This window comes from Symsagittifera roscoffensis, chromosome 4, assembly GCF_963678635.1.
Source record: "Symsagittifera roscoffensis chromosome 4, txSymRosc1.1, whole genome shotgun sequence".
NCBI classification, from domain to species: Eukaryota; Metazoa; Xenacoelomorpha; order Acoela; family Convolutidae; genus Symsagittifera; species Symsagittifera roscoffensis.
The window spans coordinates 54,977,562-55,004,781 of NC_087065.1; the positions used below are offsets into that span (position 1 = coordinate 54,977,562).

The window sequence follows — 27,220 nt, forward strand, 5'->3', positions numbered from 1 at the left end:
TTTTCCTAAGTCACGCCGTCAGTCTTTTCCTCAATCACGAAGCCAGTCTTTTCTTAAGTCACGCCGCCAGTCTTAACTTAAGTCGCGCCGTCAGGTTTTTCTTAAATCACAGCGGGTATTTTTTCTCAACTCTCTCGATCGGCCTTTCCTTAAGTCGCCTTGTAAGTTTTTTGTTATCTCGCGCTGCTCAAGTCTTATTGAATCCTCGTCCTCAGTCTTTTCATAAGTCGCGCCGTCGTTCTTATCTTAAATCGCGCCATCCGTCTTTTCTTACGTCGCACGGTCAGTTTTTTCTTAAGTCGCGCCGTCAGGCTCTTCTTAAATCACATCGGCAAGTCGCTCGATCAGCATTTCTTTGAGTCGCGTTGTAAATTTTTTGTTTTCTCGCGCTGCTTAAGTCTTATTTAATCCGCGTCCTCAGTCTTTTCATAAGTCGCGCGCGCCGTCAGTATTTTCTTAAGTCTCGCCATCAAATTTTTTCTTCGGTCATGCAACTTTACTTTTTTCTTAATTCGCGCCATCGGTTTTTTGAAGTCGCACCGTCAATCTTTTCTTTAGTCGTACCGTCAGTTTTTTTAGGACAGGCCGCCAGTCTTTTCTTAAGGCGCTACCTGTCTGTACTTAGGTCGCACCGTCAGTTTTTTTGCAAGTCGTGCCACTTAAATCTTTTCTTATGTCACGCCGACAGTCTTTTCTTAAGTTGCGCCGTCAGCTTTTCCTTAATTCGCGCCGTCAGTTTTTTTTAATTCGTGCCGCTTAGGTCCTTTCTTAATTCACGCCTTCAGTATTTTTTTAAGTCGCGCCATCAGTTTTTGTTTAGTAGCGTCGCCAGCCTTTTCTTAAGTCGTGCCGTCAGTCTTTTCTTAAGTCGCGCCGCTTAGGTCTTTTTTTTTTAAGTCGCGCCTTCAGTCTTTTCTTAAGTCGCGCTGTCAGATTTTTGTTTAGTCGCGCCGCCAGTTTTTTCTTAAAACGCGCTACTTGTCTTTACTTAGGTCGGGCCGTCAGTATTTTCTTAAGTCTCATCACTTAAATCTTTTCTTATGTCGCGACGTCAGTCTTTTGTTAAGTCGCGCCGTCGGTCTTTTATTGGGTTGCGCAGTTAACCTGTTCTTAGATTGCGCTGTCAGTCTTTTTGAAGTCGTGCCGTCAGTCTTGTCCTGGGTCGCACCGCTTAGGTAACTTCCTAAGTCGCGCAGTAAGTATTTTCTCAAGTCGGGTTGTAAGTCTTCTCTTGAGTCGCGCCGCTTAAACTTTTTCTTGAGTCGCGCCGTAAGCCTTTTATTAAGTCGCGCCGCTTAGGTCTTCTCTCAAGTCGCACAGTAAGTTTTTTCTTAAGTCGGGTCGTTTTTTGCTTAAATCTTTTCCCAATAACGTTTCTTAAGTCGCGCAGTAAGTTTTTTGTTATCTCGCGCTGCTTAAGTCTTATTGAATCCGCGTCCTCAGTTTTTCCATAAGTCATTATTAAAAGTCTTTTCATAAGTTAAGTCTGTTATTAGGTCGCGTCGTCAGTCTTCTGTTAAGTCGCACCTTCAGTCTTTTCTTAATTAGCGCCGTTAGGTTTTCTTAAGTCGCGCCGTCAGTTTTTTCTGCATCACGCAGTAGGACTTTTTTTGAGTCGCGTCGTCAGTCTTCTTTTAATTTGCGCCTCTTAAATCTTTTCTTAAGACAAGCTGTCAGTCCATTCTTAAGTCATGCGTTCAGTCTTTTCTTGGATCCCGCCGTCAGTCTTTTCGTAAGTGGCGCCTTCAGTTTTTTCTGAAGTCGCGCCGTCAGTCTTGTCCTAAGCCGCGCCACCAGTTTTTCTCAAGTCGTTCCGCATAAGTTTTACCTTATGTCACGCCGTCAGCTTTTTCTCAAGTCGCGCCGCCAGCTTTTCCTTAGGTCGCGCTCCTTAAGTTTTTTCGTAAAGTCGCGCAGTTTAAGATTTCTCTTAAGTCACGCCGTCAGTCTTTTCTTAAGTCGCGCCGTCAGTCTTTTCTGAAGTCGCGCCGCCAGTTTTTCTCAAGTCGTTCCGCATAAGTTTTACCTTATGTCACGCCGTCAGCTTTTTCTCAAGTCGCGCCGCCAGCTTTTCCTTAGGTCGCGCTCCTTAAGTTTTTTTGTAAAGTCGCGCAGTTTAAGATTTCTCTTAAGTCACGCCATCAGTCTTTTCTTAAGTCGCGCCGTCAGTCTTTTCTTAAGTCGCGCCGTCAGTCTTTTCTTAAGTCGCGCCGTCAGTCTTTCCTCAAATCTCACCGTCAGTCTTTTCTCAAGTCGCTCGATCAGTCTTTTCTGAAGTCGCGTTGTCAGTTTTTGTTAACTGGCGCTGCTTAATTCTTTTTTTATCCGCGTCCTCGGTCTTTTCTGAAGTCGCGCCGTCAGTTGTTTTTTAAGTCACGCCGTCAATTTCCTCCTAGGTCGCGCCCCTTAAATTTTTTCCTAAGTCGCGCCTTTCAAGATTTTACTCAAATCACGCCTTCAGTCTTTTCCTAAGTCACGCCGTCAGTCTTTTCCTCAATCGTGAAGCCAGTCTTTTCTTAAGTCACGCCGCCAGTCTTTTCTTAAGTTGCGCCGTCAGCTTTTCCTTAATTCGCGCCGTCAGTTTTTTTTAATTCGTGCCGCTTAGGTCCTTTCTTAATTCACGCCTTCAGTATTTTTTTAAGTCGCGCCATCAGTTTTTGTTTAGTAGCGTCGCCAGCCTTTTCTTAAGTCGTGCCGTCAGTCTTTTCTTAAGTCGCGCCGCTTAGGTCTTTTTTTTTAAGTCGCGCCTTCAGTCTTTTCTTCAGTCGCGCTGTCAGATTTTTGTTTAGTCGCGCCGCCAGTTTTTTCTTAAAACGCGCTACTTGTCTTTACTTAGGTCGGGCCGTCAGTATTTTCTTAAGTCGCATCACTTAAATCTTTTCTTATGTCGCGACGTCAGTCTTTTGTTAAGTCGCGCCGTCGGTCTTTTATTGGGTTGCGCAGTTAACCTGTTCTTAAATTGCGCTGTCAGTCTTTTTGAAGTCGTGCCGTCAGTCTTGTCCTGGGTCGCACCGCTTAGGTAATTTCCTAAGTCGCGCAGTAAGTCTTTTCTCAAGTCGGGTTGTAAGTCTTCTCTTGAGTCGCGCCGCTTAAACTTTTTCTTGAGTCGCGCCGTAAGCCTTTTATTAAGTCGCGCCGCTTAGGTCTTCTCTCAAGTCGCACAGTAAGTTTTTTCTTAAGTCGGGTCGTTTTTTGCTTAAATCTTTTCCCAATAACGTTTCTTAAGTCGCGCAGTAAGTTTTTTGTTATCTCGCGCTGCTTAAGTCTTATTGAATCCGCGTCCTCAGTTTTTCCATAAGTCATTATTAAAAGTCTTTTCATAAGTTAAGTCTGTTATTAGGTCGCGTCGTCAGTCTTCTGTTAAGTCGCACCTTCAGTCTTTTCTTAATTAGCGCCGTTAGGTTTTCTTAAGTCGCGCCGTCAGTTTTTTCTGCATCACGCAGTAGGACTTTTTTTGAGTCGCGTCGTCAGTCTTCTTTTAATTTGCGCCTCTTAAATCTTTTCTTAAGACAAGCTGTCAGTCCATTCTTAAGTCATGCGTTCAGTCTTTTCTTGGATCCCGCCGTCAGTCTTTTCGTAAGTGGCGCCTTCAGTTTTTTCTGAAGTCGCGCCGTCAGTCTTGTCCTAAGCCGCGCCACCAGTTTTTCTCAAGTCGTTCCGCATAAGTTTTACCTTATGTCACGCCGTCAGCTTTTTCTCAAGTCGCGCCGCCAGCTTTTCCTTAGGTCGCGCTCCTTAAGTTTTTTCGTAAAGTCGCGCAGTTTAAGATTTCTCTTAAGTCACGCCGTCAGTCTTTTCTTAAGTCGCGCCGTCAGTCTTTTCTTAAGTCGCGCCGCCAGTTTTTCTCAAGTCGTTCCGCATAAGTTTTACCTTATGTCACGCCGTCAGCTTTTTCTCAAGTCGCGCCGCCAGCTTTTCCTTAGGTCGCGCTCCTTAAGTTTTTTTGTAAAGTCGCGCAGTTTAAGATTTCTCTTAAGTCACGCCATCAGTCTTTTCTTAAGTCGCGCCGTCAGTCTTTTCTTAAGTCGCGCCGTCAGTCTTTTCTTAAGTCGCGCCGTCAGTCTTTCCTCAAATCTCACCGTCAGTCTTTTCTCAAGTCGCTCGATCAGTCTTTTCTGAAGTCGCGTTGTCAGTTTTTGTTAACTGGCGCTGCTTAATTCTTTTTTTATCCGCGTCCTCGGTCTTTTCTGAAGTCGCGCCGTCAGTTGTTTTTTAAGTCACGCCGTCAATTTCCTCCTAGGTCGCGCCCCTTAAATTTTTTCCTAAGTCGCGCCTTTCAAGATTTTACTCAAATCACGCCTTCAGTCTTTTCCTAAGTCACGCCGTCAGTCTTTTCCTCAATCGTGAAGCCAGTCTTTTCTTAAGTCACGCCGCCAGTCTTAACTTAAGTCGCGCCGTCAAGTTTTTCTTAAATCACAGCGGGTATTTTTTCTCAACTCTCTCGATCGGCCTTTCCTTAAGTCGCCTTGTAAGTTTTTTGTTATCTCGCGCTGCTCAAGTCTTATTGAATCCTCGTCCTCAGTCTTTTCATAAGTCGCGCCGTCGTTCTTATCTTAAATCGCGCCATCCGTCTTTTCTCACGTCGCACGGTCAGTTTTTTCTTAAGTCGCGCCGCTTAAGGTTTTTCTTATGTCCTGCCGTCAGTCTTAACTTAAGTGCGCCGTCAGGCTTTTCTTAAATCACATCGGCAATTTTTTCTCAAGTCGCTCGATCAGCATTTCCTTAAGTCGCGTTGTAAATTTTTTGTTATCTCGCGCTGCTCAAGTCTTATTGAATCCTCGTCCTCAGTCTTTTCATAAGTCGCGCCGTCGTTCTTATCTTAAATCGCGCCATCCGTCTTTTCTCACGTCGCACGGTCAGTTTTTTCTTAAGTCGCGCCGTCAGGCTCTTCTTAAATCACATCGGCAATTTTTCCTCAAGTCGCTCGATCAGCATTTCTTTGAGTCGCGTTGTAAATTTTTTGTTATCTCGCGCTGCTTAAGTCTTATTTAATCCGCGTCCTCAGTCTTTTCATAAGTCGCGCGCGCCGTCAGTATTTTCTTAAGTCTCGCCATCAAATTTTTTCTTCGGTCATGCAACTTTAGTTTTTTCTTAAGTCGCGCCGCTTAAGGTTTTTCTTAAGACACGCGGTCAGTCTTTTTTTAAAATCGCGCCGTCAGTCTTCTCTTAAGTCGCACCTTCAGTCTATTCTTGGGTCGCGCCGTCAGTATTTTCTCAAGTCTCTCCGCTTAAGTTCTCTCTTAAATCGCGCCGTTCGTTTTTTCTTAAATCGCGCCGTCATCTTTTTTCTTCGGTCATGCAACTCATTTTTTTTCCTAATTCGCACCGCTTTTCCTCAGTTGCACCGGTTAGGTCTTTTCTTAAGTCCCGCCGTCAGTCTTAACGTAAGTCGTGCCGTCAGGCTTTTCTTAAATTACATCGGCAATTTTTTCTCAAGTCGCTCGATCAGCATTTCCTTAAGTCGCGTTGTAAATTTTTTGTTATCTCGCGCTGCTTAAGTCTTATTTAACCCGCGTCCTCAGTCTTTTCATAAGTCGCGCCATCAGTTTTTCTCAAGTATCTCAGCTTAAGTTCTCTCTTAAATCGCGCCGCTAGTTTTTCTTAAATCGCGCCGTCAAATTTTTTCTTCGGTCATGCAACTTTAGTTTTTTCTTAAGTCGCGCCGCTTAAGGTTTTTCTTAAGACACGCGGTCAGTCTTCTTTTGAAATCGCGCCGTCAGTCTTCTCTTAAATTGCACCTTCAGTCTATTCTTAGGTCGCGCCGTCAGTATTTTCTCAAGTCTCTCCGCTTAAATTCTCTCTTAAATCGCGCCGTTCGTTTTTTCTTAAATCGCGCGTCATCTTTTTTCTTCGGTCATGCAACTCAAGTTTTTTCCTAATTCGCACCGCTTAAAATTTTCCTCAGTTGCACCGGTTAGGTCTTTTCTTAAGTCCCGCCGTCGGTCTTAACTTAAGTCGCGCCGTCAGGCTTTTCTTAAATCACATCGGCAATTTTTTCTGAAGTCGCTCGATCAGCATTTCCTTAAGTCGCGTTGTAAATTTTTTGTTATCTCGCGCTGCTTAAGTCTTATTGAATCCGCGTCCTCAGTCTTTTCATAAGTCGCGCCATCAGTATTGTCTCAAGTCTCTCCGTTTAAGTTCTCTCTTAAATCGCGCCGTTCGTTTTTTCTTAAATTGCGCCGTCATCTTTTTTCTTCGGTCATGCAACTCAAGTTTTTCCTAAATCGCACCGCTTAAAAATTTTCCTCAGTTGCACCGGTTAGGTCTTTTCTTAAGTCCCGCCGTCGGTCTTAACCTAAGTCGCGCAGTCAGGCTTTTCTTAAATTACATCGGCAATTTTTTTTGAAGTCGCTCGATCAGCATTTCCTTAAGTCGCGTTGTAAATTTTTTGTTATCTCGCGCTTCTTAAGTCTTATTTAATCCGCGTTCTCAGTCTTTTCATAAGTCGCGCCATCAGTATTGTCTCAAATCTCTCCGTTTAAGTTCTCTCTTAAATCGCGCCGCTAGTTTTTCTTAAATCGCGCCGTCAAATTTTTTCTTCGGTCATGCAACTTTAGTTTTTTCTTAAGTCGCGCCGCTGAAGGTTTTTCTTAAGACACGCGGTCAGTCTTTTCCTAAGTCGCGCCGTCAGTCTTTTTTCAAAATCGCGCTGTCAGTTTTTTCATAAGTCGTAAAGTCAGCTTTTTCTTAATTAACGCCGTCAGTCTTCTCTTAAGTCGCACCTTCAGTCTATTCTTAGGTCGCGCCGTCAGTATTTTCTCAAGTCTCTCCGCTTAAGTTCTCTCTTAAATCGCGCCGTTCGTTTTTTCTTAAATCGCGCTGTCATCTTTTTTCTTCGGTCATGCAACTCAATTTTTTTCCTAATTCGCACCGCTTAAAAGTTTTCCTCAGTTGCACCGGTTAGGTCTTTTCTTAAGTCCCGCCGTCAGTCTTAACGTAAGTCGCGCCGTCAGGTTTTTCTTAAATCACATCGGCAATTTTTTCTGAAGTCGCTCGATCAGCATTTCCTTAAGTCGCGTTGTAAATTTTTTGTTATCTCGCGCTGCTTAAGTCTTATTTAATCCGCGTTCTCAGTCTTTTCATAAGTCGCGCCATCAGTATTGTCTCAAGTCTCTCCGTTTAATTTCTCTCTTAAATCGCGCCGTTCGTTTTTTCTTAAATTGCGCCGTCATCTTTTTTCTTCGGTCATGCAACTCAAGTTTTTTCCTAATTCGCACCGCTTAAAAATTTTCCTCAGTTGCATCGGTTAGGTCTTTTCTTAAGTCCCGCCGTCAGTCTTAACTTAAGTCGCGCCGTCAGGCTTTTCTTAAATCACATCGGCAATTTTTTCTCAAGTCGCTCGATCAGCATTTCCTTAAGTCGCGTTGTAAATTTTTTGTTATCTCGCGCTGCTCAAGTCTTATTTAATCCGCGTCCTCAATCTTTTGTTAAGTCCCGCCATCAGTTTTTTTTCAAGTATCTCAGCTTAAGTTCTCTCTTAAATCGCGCCGCTAGTTTTTCTTGAATCGCGCCGTCAAATGTTTTCTTCGGTCATGCAACTTTAGTTTTTTCTTAAGTCGCGCCTCTTAAGGTTTTTCTTAAGACACGCGGTCAGTCTTTTCCTAAGTCGCGCCGTCACTCTTTTTTTAAAATCGCGCTGTCAGTTTTTTCATAAGTCGTAAAGTCAGCTTTTTCTTAAGTAACGGCGTCAGTCTTCTCTTAAGTCGCACCTTCAGTCTATTCTTAGGTCGCGCCGTCAGTATTTTCTCAAGTCTCTCCGCTTAAATTCTCTCTTAAATCGCGCCGTTCGTTTTTTCTTAAATCGCGCCGTCATCTTTTTTCTTCGGTCATGCAACTCAAGTTTTTTCCTAATTCGCACCGCTTAAAAATTTTCCCCGGTTGCACCGGTTAGGTCTTTTCTTAAGTCCCGCCGTCAGTCTTAACTTAAGTTGCGCCGTCAGGATTTTCTTAAATCACATCGGCAATTTTTTCTCAAGTCGCTCGATCAGCATTTCCTTAAGTCGCGTTGTAAATTTTTTGTTATCTCGCGCTGCTTAAGTCTTATTTAATCCGCGTCCTCAATCTTTTCTTAAGTCCCGCCATCAGTTTTTTTTCAAGTATCTCAGCTTAAGTTCTCTCTTAAATCGCGCCGCTAGTTTTTCTTAAATCGCGCCGTCAAATTTTTTCTTCGGTCATGCAACTTTAGTTTTTTCTTAAGTCGCGCCGCTTAAGGTTTTTCTTATGTCCTGCCGTCAGTCTTAACTTAAGTGCGCCGTCAGGCTTTTCTTAAATCACATCGGCAATTTTTTCTCAAGTCGCTCGATCAGCATTTCCTTAAGTCGCGTTGTAAATTTTTTGTTATCTCGCGCTGCTTAAGTCTTATTTAATCCGCGTCCTCAGTCTTTTCAAAAATCGCGCGCGCCGTCAGTATTTTCTTAAGTCTCGCCATCAGTTTTTTCTCAAGTATCTCAGCTTAAGTTCTCTCTTAAATTGCGCCGCTAGTTTTTCTTAAATCGCGCCGTCAAATTTTTTCTTCAGTCATGCAACTTTAGTTTTTTCTTAAGTCGCGCCGCTTAAGGTTTTTCATAAATCCCGCCTTCAGTCTTAACTTAAGTTGCGCCGTCAGGCTTTTCTTAAATCATATCGGCAATTTTTTCTCAAGTCGCTCGATCAGCATTTCCTTAAGTCGCGTTGTAAATTTTTTGTTATCTCGCGCTGTTTAAGTCTTATTTAATCCGCGTCCTCAATCTTTTCTTAAGTCTCGCCATCAGTTTTTTCTCAAGTATCTCAGCTTAAGTTCTCTCTTAAATCGCGCCGCTAGTTTTTCTTAAATCGCGCCGTCAAATTTTTTCTTCGGTCATGCAACTTTAGTTTTTTCTTAAGTCGCGCCGCTTATGGTTTTTCTTAAGTCCAGCCGTCAGTCTTAACTTAAGTTGCGCCGTCAGGCTTTTCTTAAATCACATCGGCAATTTTTTCTCAAGTCGCTCGATCAGCATTTCCTTAAGTCGTGTTGTAAATTTTTTGTTTTCTTGCGCTGCTTAAGTCTTATTTAACCCGCGTCCTCAGTCTTTTCATAAGTCGCGCGCGCCGTCAGTATTTTCTTAAGTCTCGCCATCAGTTTTTCTCAAGTATCTCAGCTTAAGTTCTCTCTTAAATTGCGCCGCTAGTTTTTTCTTAAATCGCGCCGTCAAATTTTTTCTTCGGTCATGCAACTAAAATTTTTTTTAAGTCGCGCTGCTTAAGGTTTTTCTTAAGTCACGCGGTCAGTCTTTTCCTAAGTCGCGCTGTCAGTCTTTTTTTAAATCGCGCTGTAAGTTTTTTCTTAAGTCGCGCAGTAGGACTTTTCTTCAGTCGCGTCTTCAGTCTTCTTTTAAGTCGCGCTACTTAATTGTTTTTATAGGACGGGCTGTCAGTCCTTTATTAAGTCGTACTGTCGCTCTTTTCTTGAATTACACCGTCAGATTTTTCTTAAGGCGCGCCGTCATCTTTTCTAAAGTCGTGCCGTCAGTTTTGTCCTAAATCGCGCCGCTTTGGTCTTTTCTTAAGTCGCGCAGTAAGTTTTTTCCTTAGTCGGGTCGTTACTCTTATCTTAACTAGCGCCGCTTAAACATTTTCTTAAATCGCGCCGTCATTTTTATATTAAATTGCGCCCTTTAAGTTTTTTCTTAAGTCGCGCCGCTAAAAGTTGCGCTGTCAGTCTTTTTTATCAGTCGTGAAGTCAGTCTTTTCTTAAGCCACGCCGTCAGTCTTATCTTAAGTCGCGCAGTCAGTCCTTTCTTAAGTCGTGCCGTCAGTCTTTTCTTGATTCACGCCGTCAGTCTTTTCTGAAGTCGTGCCGTCAGTCTTGTCCCAAGTCGCGCAGCTTAGGTCTTTTTTTTTCTTAAGTCACGTCGTCAGTCTTCTTTTAAGTCGCGCCATTTAAATCTTTTCTGAAGTCGTGCCGTCAGTGTTGTCCTAAATCGCGCCGCCTTGGTCTTTTCTTAAGTCGCGCAGTAAGTTTTTTCTTGAGTCGCGCCGTCATTTTTATATTAAATTGCGCGCTTTAAGTTATTTCTTAAGTCGGGCCGCAAAAAATTGCGCTGTCAGTCTTTTTCTAAGTCGTGAAGTCAGTCTTTTCTTAAGCCACGCCGTCAGTCGTATCTTAAGTCGCGCAGTCAGTCCTTTCTTAAGTCGTGCCGTCATTCTTTTCTTGATTCACGCCGTCAGTATTTTCTTAAGTCGCGCCGTCAGTCTTTATTTAAGTCGCGCAGCTAATCTTTCTTAAGTTGCGCCGTCAGTATTTTCCTAAGTAGCGCAGTCAGTCTTTTTTGAAGTCGTGCCGTTAGTCTTGTCCTAAGTCGCGCAGCTTAGGTCTTTTTTTAAAGTCACGTCGTCAGTCTTCTTTTAAGTCGCGCCATTTAAATCTTTTCTTAAGTCGCGCCGTCAGTCTTTTCTTAAGCCACGCCGTCATTTTTTTTTCTTAAGACGCGCCGTCAAATTTTTTTAGGTCGCGCCATTTAAAATTTTCGTTAGTCGTGCCGCTTAAGAATTTTCCTAAACCATGCCGTCAGTTTTTTCCTAAATGGCGCCGTCGGTCTTTTCTTAAATTGCGCGGTCAGCCTTTTCATACGCCGTGAAGTCAGTCTTTTCTTAAGTCGCGTTGTCAGTTTTTTGTTGATTCGCGCTGCTTCAGTCTTTTTCACTCCGCGCCCTCAGTCTTTTCTTATCGCGTTGTCAGTTTTTTCTTATGTCGTTACGTCAGTTTTTTTCTTAGGTCGCTCCCCTTAAGTTTTTTCTTATGTCGGTCCGCTCAAGTTCTCTCTTAAGTCACACTGTCAGTCTTATCCTTAGTCGCACCGTCAGTTTTTTCCTAAGTCGCGCCGTCAGTTTTTTTCTTAAGTCGAGCCGTAAGTCTTTCCTTAAGTCGCGCCGTAAGTCTTTTCCTAAGTTGCGCCGGATAAGTCTTTTCTTATGTCGCGCCGTCAGTCTTCTCTTAAGTCGCACCTGCAGTCTTTTCTTAAGTAGCGCCGTTAGTATTTTGTAAGTCGAGACTTCAGTGTTTTTTTATGAGTCGCGCCGACTGTATTTTCTTAAGTCACGCTGTCAGTTTTGTTTAAGTCGCGCAGTATGAATTTTCTTGAGTCGCGTCGTCAGTCTTCTTCTAAGTCGCGTCGATTTAAAATTTTGTTGAGATGCGCCGTCAGTACTTTCTGAAGTCGTGAAGCCAGTCTTTTCTTGATTCACGCCGCTTAGGTATTTTCTTAAGTCGTGCAGTAAGTCTTTTTTTAAGTCACGTCGTTAGTCTTCTCTTAAGTCGCCCCACTTAAATCTTTTTTTTAAGTCACGCCGTCAGTTTACTTTTAAGTCGCACCGTCAATTTTTTTCTAAGGTCGCGCTATTTTAGGTTTTTTTAAGCCATTCTGCTTAAAAATTTTCTTAAGCCACGCCCTCAGTCTTTTCCTGAATCGCGCCGTCGGTCTTTTCCTTAGTCGCATTGTCAGTTTTTTGTTAACTCGCGCTACTTCAGTCTTTTTAAATCTGCGTCCTCAGTCTTTTCTTAAGTCGCGCTGTCAGTACTTTCTTAAGTCGCGCCGTCAGTTTTTTCTTCAGTTGCGCCCCTTAAGTTTTTTCTTAAGTCGGTCCACCTAATTTCTCTCTTAAGCCACGCCGTCAGACTTATCCTAAACCGCGCCGTCAGTCTTTTTTAAAGTCGCGCATTTAATCTTTTCTTAAGTCGCGCCGTCAGTTTTTTTTTAAATTCGCGCCGTAAGTATTTTCTTAAGTCGCGCAACTTAAGTCTTTTCTTTAGTCGCGCCGCTTAAGTCTTTTCGCAAGTTGCGCCGGTTAAGTCTTTTCGTAAATCGCGCCGTCAGTCTTTTCTTAAGTCACGCCGTCATTTTTTTCTTAAGTCGCGCCGTCAAATTTTTTTTAGGTCGCGCCATTTAAAATTTTCGTTAGTCCTGCCGCTTAAGAATTTTCCTAACCATGCCGTCAGTTTTCTCCTAAATTGCGCTGTCAGTGTTTTCATAGGCCGTGAAGTCTGTCTTTTCTTAAGTCGCGTTGTCAGTTTTTTGTTGATTTGCGCTGCTTCAGTCATTTTCACTCCACGCCCTCAGTCTTTTCTTATCGCGTTGTCAGTTTTTTCTTATGTCGTTACGTCAGTTTTTTTCTTAGGTCACGCCGTCAGTCTTATCCTTAGTCGCACCGTCAGTTTTTTCTTAAGTCGCGCCGTCAGTTTTTTTTCTTAAGTCCAGCCGTAAGTCTTTCCTTAAGTCGCGCCGTAAGTCTTTTCTTAAGTCGTGCCACTTAAGTCTATTCTTTAGTCGCGCCGCTTAAGTCTTTTCGCAAGTTGCGCCGGTTAAATCTTTTCTTAAATCGCGCCGTCTGTTTTTTCTTAAGTCGCAGCGTCAATTCTTGGAAGGTCGCACCGCTTAGATCTTTTCTTATTCCCCGCCCTCAGTCTTTTCTTCAGTCGCGCCGTCAGTATTTTTTTAGGTCAAACCGTCAATCTTTTCTTAAGTCGTGCCGCCTAAGTCTGATCTTAAATTGCGCCGTCAGTGTTTTCTTAAATCACGTCGTCAGTCTTTTCTTTTCCAGCCGTCGCGTTGTTTTTTTTGTTAACTCGTTCTGCGTAAATCTTTTCTTAATGCGCGCCCTCAGTCTTTTTTTTTAAGTCGCGCCGTCTGTCTTTTCTTAATTTGCGCCGTCTGTATTTTCTTAATTTGCGCCATCAGTCTTTGCTTAGGTCTTGCCGTCAGTTTTTTTGTTAAGTCGCGCAGTTAGTATTTTTTTAAGTCGCGCCGTCAGTCTTTTATTAAGTTGCTCTCAGTATTTTCTTAAGTTGCTCTCAGTATTTTCTTAAGTCGCGCCGTCAGTCTATTTTTAAGTCGCGCCGCTTAGGTTTTTGTTATGTCGCGCAGTAAGTTTTTTCTACAGTCGCATTGTCAGTCTTCTCTCAAGTTGCACCGCTTAAATTTTTTCGTAAGTCGCGCCGTCAGTTTTTTCTTAAATCACGCCTTCCAGTTTTTACCTAAGTCGCCCCGTCAGTCTTTTCTTAAATCGCGCTGCTTAGGTCGTTTCTTAAGTCGAGCCGTCAGTCTTTTTTTAAGTCGCACCGTTAAAATCTTTTCTTAAGCCGCGCCGCTTAAATCTTTTCTTAATCCGCGCGGTCAGTCTTTTCCGATGTCGTGCTGTTAGTCTTTTCTAATTTCGCGCCGTCAGATTTCTCTTAAGTCGCGCCACCAGTCATTTTTTAAGTCGCGCCGTCAGTCTTTTCCTAAGTCGCGCCGCCAGATTTTTCTCAAGTCGCGCCATCAGTCATTTCATTTCTTATGTCGCGCCGTCAGTCTTTTCTTCAGTCGCGCCGCTTAGGTCTTTTATTGAGTCGCGTCATTAGTTTTTTCTTGAGTCGCGCCATCAGACTTTTCTTAATTCGCGCCGTTAGTCTGTTCTTAAGCCGCGCCGTCAGTCTTCTCTTAAGTCGCGCCACCAGTCTTTTCTTAAGTGACGCCGTCAGTCTTTTCTTAAGTCGCGCCGCCAGATTTTTCTCAAATCGCGCCATCAGTCATTTCATTTCTTATGTCGCGCCGTCAGTCTTTTCTTCAGTCGCGCCGCTTAGGTCTTTTATTGAGTCGCGCCATCAGTCATTTCATTTCTTATGTCGCGCCGTCAGTCTTTTCTTCAGTCGCGCCGCTTAGGTATTTTTTTAAGTCGCGCCGTCAGTCTGTTCTGAAGTGGCCAATTTGTTTTGTTTTGCCAAGTCGTGGTATATCGAAAAATGTGTTTGTGGGATTTGTTTTTACATTTTGCATCTTAGTTGTTGTGCTTATCCATCGGAAGTGCTTAGATTCGTATGTTGGTCCTATCCCTCGTGGATAAATGATCTTAAATCTTAAATCTTAAAATCTTAGATTGGTACATAGCTCGCGATTTTTTTATTTTGTAGGAGTTCCTCTTTAGTCTGCTAACATTGTTCGATAACAGAAAAGTTGAAAACCTATCAAGCCAGCAACCTACATCGGCTCGACCTCCATACACGAAGAATGTTTGTCATACAATTCCATTCAAAAAAAATGCAAGGAAAAAATATTGTTATGCAATTTCCCCTGGTCGAGGTCCTAAACTCATATCCAGACTTTGAAAGTAGCGTCGCACACGGATCAACATCCAAATTGCATAGTCCGAGCACTTGAGTCTGGAAAGTCTGAGCATGAGTCGCGCCGTGGGTGGCGAAAGTCTGGACATACCAAAATTTGGTAGCGAGTCTAGACATGGGCCGCGAAAGTCAAGAATTGTCAAATTTTGGTCGCGATAAACTAAACATGGGTCGGGAACGTCTGGAAAACATGTGTAGACTTTCCAGACACGCTCACTCGACTCGACTTTGCAATTTGGTTCTGGATCCGACGCAACTTTGCGACCCACGGTCCGACTGTCCAACTCAGATTTTCGAGGAAACTATGCATATTAGTTGTAGATCCGGCGTATTTTATTACGTATATGATAATTGTAAGATAAAAAAAATTTTCATACCTACATTTTATTGCTAATTTTTCTGCCTTAAGGCTTTAGTTTAAATAAAACCATTTTAATTTAAAGAAACTGCATTATAATAAGTTTTTGATCAACCTGGTTCCTCTCAAAAATAAATTGCAATTTCAGTCAAGTTCTACCACCAATAGAATATGCTTTCTTACTTGGTACTTCATGACGCTCAAACAACGGGATTTACCCATTAAACTTACGATGAATTTTCTGTCCTCCCATTTCTCCCTACTTCCCTAAACTCATTTGCTTAGTTATAAACCTTAGTAAAAAAAAAACAAAGAACTTCGAGGTCTCGTACAAACTGTACGTTCCAATGATCACTATTCTGGGAATACCTGCTCTGGTGCTGGTGGCCGCAATGACCGCGAGACTCATCTACAACCTCTCTCCTGTGAAACGCACTACTGCACCGAATCTTGGCCGGCGAGCAACTGACCCAAACTCACAAAGAGTAAGCAAAAATCTCAGGCTTTGGAAGAGAGTAAGGAATATCTATGAAAGGGGACTATTTTTTATTGAGACCAGTTTTGACATTAGCAGTTGCCCTTTGGCACTATTTTACAACGCCCAGTTTTGAGACCAACCTCAGTTTTAGTATAATTTTTCTTAGCTTCAAATTTTTCTAAAACGCTTTTGATTAAAACGGCTTTTTGGTTTGTTCCTTCACTAAATAGCAGTTTTAAAGCAGCTAGGGACTTTATAGAGCTTCAGGAGGGCGCGGAAAAATCAAGTTGGTGTAATTTTAAACCCTAAACTTATCTAAAATATCGACTAATTGGGACCAAGCTAGACAACAGTTCTAACATGGACCATTTTTGATAACACTAATGTCGTTTAAATATTGCCAATTTAGCAATTTTGTGGGCAGATAGAAAGCGCATAGAAAGCGATCTCTGTGTTTGTGAAAAGGTAATGCAAATGGCTTATGCGCGGCGAATTTTTGTGCACTCATTGTTGTTCCAAATCAAACAATTATTCCGAAATAAAAAATTTTTCTTCAGAAATAAGAAAAAATAAACTAATAACAAGGTTAATCAGTTTAATTTTGAGAAAAAATTTATTGATATTTTGATAGATTTATATATAAATATTTTAGGGTTTTTAGCCCTGCTTGTGATGTTCCTGCTTTGTACTGATTTATGGAGTGTAGAAGCCAAAAAGTGAGTTTAACTCCGCAGTGGTTCTCTTATAAAAAAATTTCGGAAAAGGTACACCGTCTGTTTGTCACGCTAACTTATTTTTGGCCGGATAGATTCGTGCAACTTCTCAGTCTAATACCAATCCCAATCCTAATCTTATAACTCCTAGTCTCAATAGATCTATTATATACTGATTTTTTGCGAGGTTAGAGGAGAGGAAGAGTAACTGCTTTCTAGGTTACTTTTTTTCTCTGGCTGAAACCATAAATAGTTTCAGCCTTGCAAATTATTTCAAGTTTTAGTCGCGATCAAGATTGGTTAGTTCTAAGTATTTTACAGTCATAGTTAACGAAAAAATAATTAAGATAAATCTTATTTTGAACTGGTCCACTCATCCGGGGCTTAGGAAGATTTTTAAGGCTTAAGTTGATTTGAGTGAGAGATGAATTGAGTGAATTCTAATTTCTTTTTTGAAAAGATTCTTTGAGGAGAGGGAATAGAGAAGAGTAGCAATTGCTCGTTTTTGTGAAATAGTTGTTATCGTCGAAGGAGTCGAGATTTGCGAGTACTGTAGTGAGTTGAATGATCGTGTCGAGGATGCACAATTGATGTAGTGATGTGTCGATTTCATTAGGTAGAGAGAAAGATTACGTGAATTCTCAACTATTTATCAAATATTGAGATAGGGTTTGACTTCACGGAGTGAAGCGCCAAATAATTAGAATACGTATTTCTGAGTTCAATATTTAGTTGGCCATTAAACATATAGATATGCACCTTTCAGTAATTTCAGTTTTAGTTGTGATCCTTTGTTAGTTTTTTACCCAAAGCGTTCCAATTAGTTCGGTTATTTTAAATATTTCCTCACAATACAGTTTCACTTAGTAAAAGTTTTGTCGATGTAGGGGTCCAAACATGTAGCTGGTAGAGGTTAGAGGAGAAATTTTTTTTGTGTTTTTCTTTGAGAAGAGTCTCTATTAATGTATAACTTTTCTCAAAAATGAATTAATTTTAACTTGTGTTTTTTTTTGGTTTTATAAGCGTTTTATTTGGTCTTACTAACATCTTGAATTAGGGTTCAAAAGAATTTCTTATCCAGTTTAATTGGGTACCGTGAGACTTTCCTGTACATATGGATTACTGCACATAGTAAACTGCGATGGTTCTTTAAATTTAGCTTTACTTCCTTCTTCTTACCGGGTAGAGGGAAAGTTTTGAAACGTTTGAAAGCGAGTCAAAGTTGTTATCAGTTAGTTTTTTAGACTACAATTTCATTTATTCTCGAACACGGTATTGGCGAGTTACGCTGAATTGTGTGTAAAGAGTGCGTGAAATGTGGGCCAAACAGCAAAATCGAAAAATAGAAAAGAACGCACACATAAAAAAGGTAATATCGTATAATAGTTTTTACTCATTTTTAAACAATTGCTTTGTGAAAAGCATTTTTGATTGAATGTGTTAAAAAGAAAATTGTATGATTTTTTTTTGCTTTTTTTCGATTTGTTATTGATTTCACAGAAGTTACTTGTGAAGTTCAAAAGGTAATGGTTAAACACACGTAGAAAAATGGTGAGTTAAATATTAAAAACTAATTAGTGAGGTATAAAACTGCATTATTACTGTGTGTCGGGTTCCAAAAAAAAGTCCAATTGTGAGTGAGTGAGTGTATTACAAGTTTTGCAAGCTTTTGAACGACAGTTTTAGTACGTTAAAAAAGCCATCGTAGATCTGGTGCGCGGATCACGCTGACTTCTTCAGGAGTGGTTAAAAATTCAAGGTTGCTATTCTGTATTAGGATATAAAACTTTTGATTGAATTTAGTGTTGTGAATGTTCATCAAAAGGCGTTTTTCTTTTATCAACGATTGAGTGATCAAATTTGACGGATCATCGTGGGCTAAAAAGATGATCGTTCTGAGAACGAAAAACTTTTTTGTGTTTTTTAGACTTTTTTGTCTATTTGAGATTTTTGTTAATAGATGCGGAAAGCATTCCAAAAAAATCCTGTAAAAATACTGTTGCTACCTGAGCTGGTCTTTTGACTTGTGTGCGGATTGCAAATGTGCTACATATTCCCCCCAGAAATGAGAATGAAAATCCTATGAAACTAAATTACGTAAAACACAGTCAATCTTTCTAGGATCTAATGGAGCCATTCTAAAAATGCTATTAATTCATTTTTTTATGTGCAAAAACTCAATATAATAATTGGTGAGACAACTTGTGGGTGGATTTTTTTTCCGTTGAGATAAATTCAATCTTTAAATTTTTTTAAATGTCCCCTGTTATCGTATTTTTAGAATTGTGTGTATACGGCTGTTCTGCAAGTGTTCTAAGATTTTGGTCTATAGGTTGTTTTTGGATTGTGTCTATTTTTTTAAAATTCTTAAAAATGTTGTGTAAATATGTGATGTTTTATATCTGACATAGAGAATAGGCCTATGGGTTGGAAACTTATATTGGAGTTTCGAGTAATTGCACGTTTGTTTTCAGGTGAAAATTTCTTTGAAGGAGGTATTAAGGTGGGGTATGGTGTGAGAAAAATTATTCATCTTTGCTGGGATTAAATTATACTACGTTGTGGCATTATTCTGAACAGCAGGGTACGACGGTATCCCAAAAAAAGGTACGTCGTGTCGACAGAAAGATTTTAATTTTTGTAAAACATAAGTGTTTTTTTTATAAAATCTTTTATCTTCAAGTACGTAAATGGTGAGACTTTTTAGTGCATGTATAGTAAAAAAAGAAGATGTTTCCTTTGTTATCAAAAACAGTTGAGTGGTTGATTGAGAGTAGGTATCCTGCATAATGTGTTTTCAAATCTGCTAAGGCTAAGGGTTGTAATATTTGTGTTCCTTCTAGCTGCATAGAACGGCCCATCGTATTCGTATTTTTAGATATGTGTGTAACCGGCTGTTTCTGCAAATGTTTAAGATTTTGGTCAATAGATTGTTTTTGGATTGTGTCCATTTTTTAAAAGTTCTTGAAAATATTGGCATTTCTTAAAAAATTCCTCTGATATTATAATCGAGTTTGATATCAAGATCAATGTCAAAATGGAATGCGCCAGAATTTGTATTATTCATTAGTAATATATTCTGAGGTCGCGTACCGTCACAATTTTCTGTTTTAACTTTGAGTGGTTATGAGAATAATGAGTTTTCCTCTTTTCAAATGAAATCTTCTTTGATATTCGACTTATTTTCTGATTACTGAGTTCCAAAAGGTGGTTTTCAAAACTTGCATGCTAATTCTCTTTCAGGGTATATTTTAAAACGTGCTATAATATTATCGACACATTGTATGTTTCCATATGGATTTCTATCTGATTTTCTTCAAAAAAGTTGAAATGGTTCAACTTGTAAAAACTTTAAGAAATAATTTTGTGAAACAGTTTTAGTGGTATGAAAAGTGGTTGTTTTAGGCTTATTGACCTTATTAATTTTTGCTTAAGGTTTATTTACTTATTTTCTTCTGGGGTTTCTGGTGTCTGATTTTGTTCAATATTGTTGATTTGGGTACTGATTGATAGGAGGGGATTGTAACTATCATCAGGTAAATATTTAAGTTGTCAATTACAAGGGTATTGCTTATTTTTGACTGGAATGTCTTGAAGTGAAAATTATTGTCTTAGTTCAAGTTGTAGTTATGTCGGATAACAATAGCAGTGATGTTGAACAAGGAATGGGATTTTCTCAACTTATTCTAATGTATGTTTTTTCGTTTATTCCGGGTATTGGAATTTTGTTTTGCAACTCTCTCTGTGTTCTTTGTGTAGTGGTGGTGTCTTTAGAGAGTTTTTCTGAGATACTTTTAATTGTTTTTAAATGATTGCGGTAACATTTTTTGGGAATGTCAGGTTTTTTATCCTTGTTTATTAGAGACGTTTCAACAATGTGGAGTCCGGAAAAGGAGTATAAATGTTTTAGCTCGCGGAGTGCTTTTTTGGATAAAATGGTAGCACGAAAATTCTGTGTTGTGTAATTTCTTTTTTGTTTGAATCAATTAGTTTGTATAATTTATCTGTAGGCTTATCAATAAATTGATATGGTCATTTTTTGATAGGTTTTTTTTCTCTGAAATACTTTTCTGTATTATAAAATTCGGAATTATTACAAAAGCTCTTGTTTTTAAACCGAAAGCTGGTGTAAAGCGTGATTTTTTTTTGAGAATCAGATGTCTGTCTTCCTAAAAGTTTCAATGCAATTTTCAGATAAATTTCATTTTTTATTTTTGTTTCTGTTCAAATTTCATTCTGTATGAGTACCGGATGCTATTTTCAAGGTTTGTGGATGATGAAAATGATATCAAAACTAAATATGAAGTGGTAAATTTTATCAATTAAGTCTTTTATTGGTTGGCAATAATTGGCAATGCCCTTGTACTTTTTTTGAGGCGTTGGCGGTGAACATTATTGGCTTACGTGGCTTTTGATTAAAAATCAATTCATAAGGAGATAACCCAAATGTTGTTTTGGTTTGTGAACTAAATGCAAGTGGGATTATTTTTTAAATCTGTTGTTCATTCAGTGTGATTTTTATCATCCCCATTAATTAAACATCATATTGAACGATTGATGCCTTCAACTAGTCAATCTGTCCATAGAGCGTGTGATAGTGGTAGTTGGTTTTTGATTTTGTCTTTGATGTTTTGTTCGATTTAGTTCTTGTTGTAATGATGAGTAGATTTTATATGTTGATTTGTATTGTGGTTTGCTGAGCGATGGTCTGGTGTGAATGGATCGGACAATGCTGCATGTCTTCCTTTAAACGTATATGGAGTTTCTAAGTGAGAAATACAAGTAGAGGATTAGGACTGTTTTGATTGATTTGTTGTAACTATTGACTAGGGGTTTGGGCTGGGTTGTCAGATAGGGAACTTTTTATCAGGGTTGAATCAGCAATTTTGATTTTTGATTTGATAACTTGTCATGGGTTGATTAGAGTGAGTGTGCTTGGTAACTTTCTTCAAGCAACAATGATTAGTAGATTGGTCGCTAGAACAAATGCAAAAATTGCTTTTTAAGACCCTTATAAAGGGTCCAATTGACGGAAGCTATTAGAGTTAGAAAAATGACAAAAAAGAAGGTCTTTCTTTTCTTCAGTTTTTTTTTATCATCCAATAGAAAACTTTTTAGTTATTATTCCTGGTTAGGTTGTCGATGATATGGGAGAAAGAAATGTGTTGTAAGTATAAATTGTAAATTTGCAAACTGAACACATAAAACTATGGAAATGATTATAATTATCTAAAAAGTCGCTGAATCGAAAAAAGCAAAAGCTTAAAACGTTTGGTAAGATTTGTATGAATTTGAAAGGTTGAACAGCTGACCTCAAAAAGAGCATTCAGAAAGTGATTTGCATTTCCTAAAGATTTTATAATTTTTCAAAATTGTATCGAGTGCGGTCGGATTGATTTCTTAGTTTTTGGCGAGTGGGTTGTGTATGGAGGAGTTTTGGTGATACAAAATCTGGAGATTTAGATATAAGGTTGCTAATTCTTGTTTTATTTATTTGATGATCAGGCGTTTTGTTGGGGTAGGTTAACTTTAGGCTCTTTGATCTTAAGACTTTTTTGCTGTAGGTGTTTTCTTTTTTCTATTTTTTGTCTTTTGGTGGTTTTTGGGGTCTGATTTTATACAAAATTGTTGATTTTTGTAATGATTGATAGGAGGGGTAATAATAGCAGTGATGTCCAGCAAGGAATAGGATTTTTTTGAAGAAGTTGGCTGGTTAGTTTTTCGATACTATTTGTTAGAAATGGAAATACTAAGTATTTATTTTAGAAGTTTGAAACTAGCACTTAACCAATTTTTTTATAATTGTGATTTTGTCTAATTTTTTAAATGTGTTTGAAGAAGACAATAAATAATTAGTGGTTGTTAACACTCTAACTTTTCAAATACTTAGGGTTGAGGGATAAAAATGTTAAAATCTTTTTTTGGTTGAATTCGGAGTCGAGATGATTGACGTTGTTGTAACTTTTTTGCGGGTATTGAGTTTTTGTCGTACAAATTTCTATTTTTATTTCTTCTTTGTGTAGTAGTGGTGTCTATAGAGTGTTTTTATGAGATATTTTTCTTTTTTTTTGAATGATTGCGGTAACAGATTGGGAATGTCAGGTATTTTATGATCATTGTTTTCTTGAGACGTTTCAGCAATGTGGAGTCCAGTAAATGAGTCCTTTTGTGTTAGCTTGCGAAGTGCATTTTTTTGAATAAAATGGTAGGATGTTATTTCTGGGTACTGTAATTTCTTTTTTATTTTGGTCAATTAGTTCGTATGTTACATCTGTATGTTTATCAGTAATTTGATATGGTCGTTTTCTCCTGGGTTGTATTTTCTTTGAATTTTCTTTTTCTATTGTAAATATGGAATAAAAACAAACGCTTCAATTTTATTACCTGAAGCTGTGGTAAAGCGTGGATTGTTTTGAGATTAAATGTTTTATCTCGAAATATTTACTTCGCGATTTTTTGTTAATTCATTTTGTTTTTTGTCTCTGTTTAATATCCATTTCATGTGAGTAACGGATGCTAATTTTAAATTTTGTGGATGATAAAAATTATATTCATCATTAGTATGAAAAGGTAAATTTTAGCAAATTGAGTGTTTTGTTGGTCGGCAATGTCCTTGTAAATTTTTGTAAAGCAAAGATTTTTTATCAAACTTGTTTTTGTGTTAATAGCTGAGTATTGTTTTTTATCCATGAAGAACATTTTATGGGTTCAAATGTATTGTCATTCTGCTTGTGTAAAAAGTTTTAAGTTTGCTGATAATAAATTCATTTTGTTTGTTCATTTATGTAATTGTAAAAAGGCAACGCTTACTCCAAACTTTGATGCCTCGCTCATTGCTTAAGCAGGTTGGTTTGGGTCTGGGACAGTATTTGAGACTTAATCGCTGATAGATTTTTTATTTTCGTGGAAACTTTTTAATGTTCCTGTGTCCATTTGATATTACTTTGTTGACGTGGTATGTTGTTATATGGTCTAAGACAGAGTTGCATTTTATAAACCGATTTGCTTAAGAAACTTAACTTTCCAAGCAATTCTGGTATTTTCTTTTTATTAATTGATGGTTGAAGTCTTGAATCAGGTTTGTGTGTGAGTTTAGAGGTATAATTGTTTAACCTTTATTGATATGTCCTTGAACGGAAATGAGAAAGAAACATGATTTCTCTGCAGCTTTTTCCACATGTTTTTTAAAAAAAAATTGATGATATTTGTCAAAAACTTTGAACATTTTTTGTTTTGTTTGTGAAAACATCGTCGAAGTATGTGATTACAATTTTACTCAGGGTTACTGGTCGAAGTTGTTTTTTCTTGAAGGTAGAAAAATCTGCTGATCCTTTGGAGATGCCATTGAAAAATTTATTAACTTCGTATTGTTAGTTTTCAATAATGAACTTTGTTAAATGACATGGTTTTTCATCTAGAGGCTTTTGATTATATGAGCTAATCATATCTACTGTATTTGGGGTATTTGAAAATAAATCTGCTAGTCGCTCAAAATCTTTTTGATTTATTTGAGAGTGTTGTGTTTTAAACATTCTTAAAAATTGTTGCTGTTCTATTGTTAATTTGATAATTGAAATGAGGGTTTATTTTAAAGAATTTTTGTGAAAAAATCGATATTTCGTTTTAGTTCTTAAATGATAGTGTTAATTGATAATTCTTCGTTTAATAATGTAGATTGTTAATAATTTCAAAATATTCTTTACCCTTAATGCTCTTTCGTGAGTTGGTCGTAATGTTGGACATCCGAGTTATCCTAGGGAAAAGTGATATTGTACGGTGAGTTGTTGTATATATGTCCTATAATTACGTCTGTTTTGGTGCTTTTGCATATTTAATTTATGAGGTTGTTATACTAAAAAACTTGTGGGTTCAACTGTATTCAGGGACAGACATGTATAAGTGTTGCGTGTTTTGATCATTATTCTATTGGTAAATTTGGTTGATCGAAAAACAATTCGCATTGACAGTTAATGATTTGAAGTGTTTTTGTAATTGATTATATATAGGGTAATTTTTTGAAAAGATTGGATTATGTTTATTAGGTCGTTGAAAAAATGTTAGATATGTATTAATTTTTCTTGTGTACTTCTCTTAGATTTGTAAGTATTCAGAAGATTAATCGTTGGCATGCGCTTAGTAATGAAAGGTATACCTATAATATCGTATTTAGTATGTGTGATGTGAAATTTTTGCTTAAGCGGTTTTAATAGAAGTTTATTTTTGTTCCATTTTCCTTGTTATCTCTCATTGTCCTGGTATGACAGATAATTGAGTTTTTTCATAATTTTTGAAGTTTGTGCCTTGTGCTGTAGCTAATTTGAATAGAAATGTGAAACCGGATTTTTGGGGTTTCATAAATGAATTTCGTTCCATGTATTAAGATTAATAGTATTGGATTCTGCTCATGAATTTATATAAAATTCCAGTTCAAGGTCTGGTGATTGAGTTTTTTTCGGGCTCTCTAAAAGAAGGGGGATTGTCTCTAGGCGAGGTGTTTTTGGTTGTATTCCGGTATGTTTTATTCGTATTGGAACGATTGTCAAAAATATGTGGGTTTAATTTGTTTCGATTGTTTGGTCAATGTTAGGTTTGTTGAAATTGGAGTTCTAAATAAATGTTGTAATCTCGTTTTCACTTTATTCATCTGTGCTTTCACAGTATATATGACTCCATTACTTTTCTGAAGTTTCTCTATTTTCTAATCGCGGTGGGTCTGAAGTTGTTTCAACTGTAGCTTGTACCTGATTTTTCAGTCATTGATGTTTAGGCGTACTGGTTCTATAGTTATTATTTTGTCTACTTGAATACTGTGAAATATTTCCAGTTTAACTTATAGCAAATTATGATTTAGTTACCTCAATTTGAGAAACGTCAATTGCTATTTGCAATAATGAAGGGCCACAACCGAACAGTGTAACTCCAGCATAGTTCGCGGCGAAACCAACGGTACTTTTCGGTTTTTAATTAAAAACTAGAGGCTGGGTGGCATGCGGAATGAAAGAAATGACTGGGAGTATTGGAATCACATTTAGAGAGCAATTTTTTAAAATTAATTGATGATAATTTAATGACCTCTAAAGAAATTGTAGAAATTTAAAAGGAAATCTTTTTCAAATTGTAGATTATTGCGAAAAATTATGTGCTGTGAAAAGGAAAAGTTCATTCCGAAATTATTGACTTGTTGGGCATTTAAGTTCAAATTCGTATGTAAAACTGTAGGTGAAAAACAATACCAAACCTACCGAAACCTAAAAAAAACATCTATAATTGAAGATCATTTTTCGGTTCGGTACTACATCGTTATCATCATACAACTCTCAGCACTCAACTCCCCTTTAAGACTTCTTTTGAACACGTTTACGCTTGGAACGAAACAAACTTGGTGGCATTCGATGAAATGAAACTCAAAATGATAAAAATCACCTAGTAAAGCAGTTTTGATGTGGAAGAAAAGTCGTGCCTGAAAACCGACGCATCACATAACATACTGAGTGCAACGCCAACAGTTATAAGAGAAAGGTAGGGCTACACTCAAGATTTGAATCCACCCACGAAAAAAAAACATTTTGCGTACGAGCCCAAATCATGTGGTGTTTTGCGGGATAGAAGATTTCAAAAACTAACAATTTGAGGCCGGGTGATCATCAGGTTCTTTCATCAGCATTTGAACAAACCATGGGAACAAGACAATGCATAGCCGATTAACACGTTGGGTTGGAAGATAACTTTTCGCTTTTATTGAAAAAGGATGTTAGGGTCACGGACTTAATCCAGATCACCTTCCGGAAAAGTAATAACTATATCCCACCTACAACAGAGAGTTTGTGAAATATTAAAAATTCAATTAGTTATTCCATGAACCACTGAAGCAAAATAAAATTTGCGAATATGTAGAGGAATCAAAGGAGGCTGTAAATTGTATTCTTTCGAATTCGAGCCAGCTGATTAGTTAATAAATTCGAGTATAGTATTAGCTAAAGAATTCCAATGTTCTCCTAATTACTGTTCATTTGATTTTTTACAAAAAAAAACTGTTTTTTTTTCTCGCAATAATCTATGTTTACATCCCAACCAAGGGTATTTTTGAAAGTTTTCTCTTTTGACTGTTTTCTGCTTAGGTGAATATAGCACTGACACTGCATTGTGTGATTTTCACCATCTTCTCTCTCATCCAATACGCAATATTTCTCGTGGCGCGATCGGTTGTTGCCATTTAAAAAACTACCAATCATTACCGAGCAAACGATACACAATTTAACTTTAATTTCAAGGAACACTAAAACTCTTTGATTTTTTTTAATTCAACGAAAAAAAAATATTGTAGTGCAGCCACTGCTTCATGATTTTAATTGAGCTGTCCTGACTATAGTAGCAATGAATTAGCAAATATTGACTATATCTTATAAATGGCAACAAATCGATCTTTACTCAGAATGAGGGCGTCAGTCAAATGGAGGTGGGGCTGGCTCAAGTGGCGGGTTCAATCGGGGCCATGGCGAAGGCTCCATGCTACCTGGCCATAGGAAAGATGCGAGCAGCATTCACCAAATCAGTACGCAGGATGTCACTCCAAATGTAGTAAGAAAGAAGAAAAATGGTTACATATTCTAGTGGATACAAAGGCAAACAAGACTGCTCGTATCAGGGCGAAGCCCTGAATGTTCCGACAGCCTTTTAAGCTTTATGGAGCAGTAATAACATTAGAAAATTTCAATGAAATAAAAAAAAATGAAAAAAAAATTAATGGCTAGTTAAAAAGTCGAAATGTTGCAATGCAAATGTACAAGATTATAGAATAAAACAAGAGTATAGATGCATATAAAATAAGCACAGTTGGACAAGCGGACTAAGTCAAAGTAACGTTACATTTCCGTCGACGTAGGTTCGAGTCCCCGACCTGTCAATGTATTAATATACTAAATGTATTAATCCTATTTTAACTGTTTTTTGGTTCTAATTCGGTTCAGCCTTGATTAAGACTGACCGCCAAAAAGAGCAATTTGTCTCAAGGACATTACCGACCGGTTCGTGTGGCTAGCTTGCACCAATTTGTTCATTGAAACTGTGGATTGTTAAAATTATGAAAGTGAGTTGTGTGAAATGTTGGCTTTTAAATTAATGACGATGAATGTATGTTTTGCCGAGAATACTACGAGTTAAAACAATTATTTGCCGAGCCGTTTTATACAGTTTTGGAGATTAGAGCGCACATTTTGGCGCCCCACAAGGGACCTTCGAGTATTCTAGCAAACCTTCAGGTCCAGTCGAGTATTCCAGCCGAGTATTCCTTCAGGCCAGTCGAGTATTCTAGCAAACCTTCAGGTCCAGTCGAGTATTCCAGCCGAGCATTCCTTCAGGCCAATCGAGTATTCCAGCAAACCTTCAGGTCTATTATCCCAGCCTTCTGGTCCACAAGGGACCCGAGTGTATCAATCGTCCCGAGGGTTCAGTTGTCTCGAGTGCCCAGTTAAATAATCTAGGGATCTATTATCGTCAGTTGGAGTATCCCAGCCTTCTGGTCGACAAGGGACTCGAGTGTATCAATTGTCCCGAGGGTC

General features: G+C 38.5%; 1 protein-coding gene across 1 annotated transcript in view; it reads left to right on the forward strand.

Moving 5' to 3' along the window:
• Positions 1-25,879, forward strand: part of LOC134844950 (uncharacterized) — a 44,098-nt gene extending 18,219 nt beyond the window's left edge. Inside the window, exons 5-6 of the mRNA XM_063861776.1 lie at positions 14,795-14,956; positions 25,781-25,879. Of these exons, the coding sequence (XP_063717846.1) occupies positions 14,795-14,956; positions 25,781-25,879 (261 nt within the window). The remainder of the gene's footprint in view (positions 1-14,794; positions 14,957-25,780) is intronic.
• Positions 25,880-27,220: the final 1,341 nt, after the last annotated feature.